We start from the raw sequence: 2,993 nt of genomic DNA, 5'->3' as shown, positions 1-2,993 counted from the left end.
CCCCCCCACCCCGGGGCTTGTCTCCAGTTTTGGGGATGGGCAAGTTAGGAGGGTGTAGGAGATACCCCCCCCACCCCCCCATGCCGCTGGGGAGAGAATTGCCCCAACAGACAGGCGGCTGTCGTAAAAAGCAGCTTTTAAAATAGAAACAGGACTTTTAAGTGCTTTATTTTTTTACACTTGCTGCAGGAATTGGAGGGCGCTGGGGCTGACGAGCTGCTGCTCGGTGACTGCTCTGCAAAACCCCCCCTGTGCGATCAGTGGGGGCAAAACATGCGGGGGGTGGGGGTAATTTCATCTTTTCCGTGAGAGAGGCCATGGATACTGTGCAACCTGACCTCTAAATCTGTGGGATTTCTTCCCCATGCTATCCCGTCTCGTCCCGTCAGGCAGGGCAGCACTCACGGGGGGCAAGCACTGCTCCACATCCTCGGGCCCCGCTCGGGCGATGGGCACCTTCTCGGAGCCCTCTGCCATGGCTGCCGCGGGAGGGAGAGCTGCCCCGGCCTGGGCAAAACATGCGGGGGGTGGGGGTAATTTCATCTTTTCCGTGAGAGAGGCCATGGATACTGTGCAACCTGACCTCTAAATCTGTGGGATTTCTTCCCTGTAGTGACAGGACAAGGGGTAATGGTTTTAAACTGGAAGAGGAGAGACTTAGATTAGATACCAGAAAGAAATTCTTTCCTGTGAGGGTGGTGAGACACTGGAACAGGCTGTCCAGAGAAGCTGTGGATGCCCCATCCCTGGAAGTGTTCAAGACCAGCTGGATGGGGCTTTGAGCAACCTGCTCTAGTGGGAGGTGTCCCTGCCCATGGCAGGGGGGATGGAACTCAATGATCTTTAAGGTCCCTTCCAATTCTGACCATTCTGTGATTCCTGTTATCATCACGCTCAGCTGGGTGGTTTTTTTGAGCATCTGAAGTGTAGTAGGTTCATAGGAAATTTGGGTTGGAACCAGTGTTCATCTGTTTGCTCCTTCTAATATTGTCCATGGGAAGCTTTTCAGGGCTACAACTGGCTCTGTTTGCCTGTCTGTGTGTCTGTCTGCATCTGTGTTTCCTTCATACACCATGTGGACCCCCTGCCTGTACACACCTGCACATACACGTGTCTGTGTGTCCACTCTCAGATGCCGGAAAATAAACAGCGCTGGACCCCTTTGGGGCTGACAGTGTCAGACACGGAGCAGAGCATCCTTTTAAGTCTGGTAGCAGTCTTTCTCAGTGGTGCCCAGTGATAGGACAAGAGGAAATGGGCACAAACTTGAGTATAAGAAGTTCCACCTAAACATGAGGAGGAACTTCTCTACTGTGAGAGTGGTAGAGCACAAAGAGGTGGTGGAGTCTTCTTCTCTGGAGACATTCAAAACCCGCCTGGACAAGATCCTGTACAACCTGCTCTAGGTAGACCCGCTCTGGTCGGGAGTTTGACTTGATGATCTCCAGAGGTCCCTTCCAACCCCATATGATTCTATGAAAGGAGAAAAATGCCAACTGCAAAAAGAGCATGAAGGAGGGACATCTGGGTTGTTCCTTGCCCTGCCCGCTCAGTGGCCTAGCCCAAGCTACCCAGACAGGCAATGGTACTGGAGGGGGGCAGCACTGATGAAATCCTTTCTCAGTCTTCTCCAGGCTAAACAGACCCAGGTCCCTCAGCCTTTCCTCATTAGAGAGGTACTTCATTCCCTTGATCATCTTTGTAGCCCTCTCCTGGACTCTCTCCAGTAGTTCCTTGTCTTTCTTGAACTGGGGAGCCCAGAACTTCACAGTACTTCAGACGTGGGCTCACCAGGGCAGAGCAGAGAGGGAGGATGACCTCCCTTGACCTGCTGGCCACAATCTTTTGAATGCACCCCAGGAGACCATTGGCCTTCTTGGGCACAAGTACACGTTGCTGCCTCATGGTCAACTTGTTGTCCACCAGGACTCTCCTCTGGAGAGCTGCTTTCCAGCAGGTCAGCTCCTAATCTGCACTGAGAAGACCCTGCCATGTGGAGCTCCACCTCACACTGGAGCAGTGCCTACACCAACCAGCTCTGCTGTAGCAATTTTTTTTTTCCAAGTATGCATCTCTGGTTACATTTCTCTTCCTCTCTCTTCCCCATTTTGCTTGTCTGGCAGTTTTGGCAGGTCATGCTCAGTTGTAGCACACTACTGATGAGTACACCGAAGAGGCAGGTTTAACCCCTCCAGTTGATTTCCTACATTTTCCTCTGCATCCCACTCCATAACTGCAGAAGTCTTTGCTGCTTCTCATGTCTAAATCCCCTCACTGATGGGGACCAGTAGCTTAAAAACCATCATCAAGCAACACAAAAGTGAAGAAAACTCAGGCCTCGCTGATTGCCTCACATCTGTCTGCTCGGGGACCGAATCCCAGAGACCCTCTCCCCATTTCCCTTCCCTTCAACCCAAATTCATCCTTCCTGTCGATGACTGTCGTTGACGATCAGACCCTAAACAAAAATTTAACGGGCATAATTGCTGCCGAAAATAAACACAATCACAGCTCATTAAATCAGAAACGAAGCCTACTGTGCAACTTCCTAAACTAGGGCATATTCTAGCCCTGCTCTCGAATGACATACTGTTGTAGGTTGGGGCTAATAATAAGATTATGATCCTCTTCATTAGCAAGTATTTTGTTACACCAAAAATCTCGTGAATGGATATGTCTGTCTTGGCAAAATGTGAGAATCCCAGCCTTTGATCTCAAACCTCCATTTAGCATCGCTGCTTTAAAAAGACAGATTTATTTTAAGGCCTCTGTGCTCGTCTCCCCTGGGAAAACGTGCCAGGGAGGGAGCGCTTGCCCGGGAAGAGCTGCTGCTCGCTGGGGTTCGGCTCCTTTGAGCTGTTTCCCTGCGACTGAGGTGAGGGAGCAGCTGTCCCCCCATCCTGGTATCCATCCGACCACCTGATGGCTCCTTCCCCGGGGTGCCAGTAGAAGGATGGAGGGAGGCCATGCCATTTTGGCTAGCAAAAGGGTGG

The 2,993-nt window shown here is 51.4% G+C and overlaps 1 protein-coding gene across 1 annotated transcript in view; it reads right to left on the bottom strand.

Moving 5' to 3' along the window:
* LECT1 (leukocyte cell derived chemotaxin 1) overlaps positions 1-503 on the bottom strand; it is a 22,873-nt gene extending 22,370 nt beyond the window's left edge. Inside the window, exon 1 of the mRNA XM_014966267.1 lies at positions 406-503. Coding sequence (XP_014821753.1) covers positions 406-477 — 72 coding nt within the window. The 5' untranslated portion in view covers positions 478-503. The remainder of the gene's footprint in view (positions 1-405) is intronic.
* Positions 504-2,993: the final 2,490 nt, after the last annotated feature.

This window comes from Calidris pugnax, unplaced genomic scaffold (genome assembly GCF_001431845.1).
Source record: "Calidris pugnax isolate Ruff unplaced genomic scaffold, ASM143184v1 scaffold20, whole genome shotgun sequence".
Classification (NCBI taxonomy): domain Eukaryota; kingdom Metazoa; phylum Chordata; class Aves; order Charadriiformes; family Scolopacidae; genus Calidris; species Calidris pugnax.
Note: the sequence above shows the minus strand (reverse complement) of the source record. Positions and strands in the feature narration are given on the sequence as shown.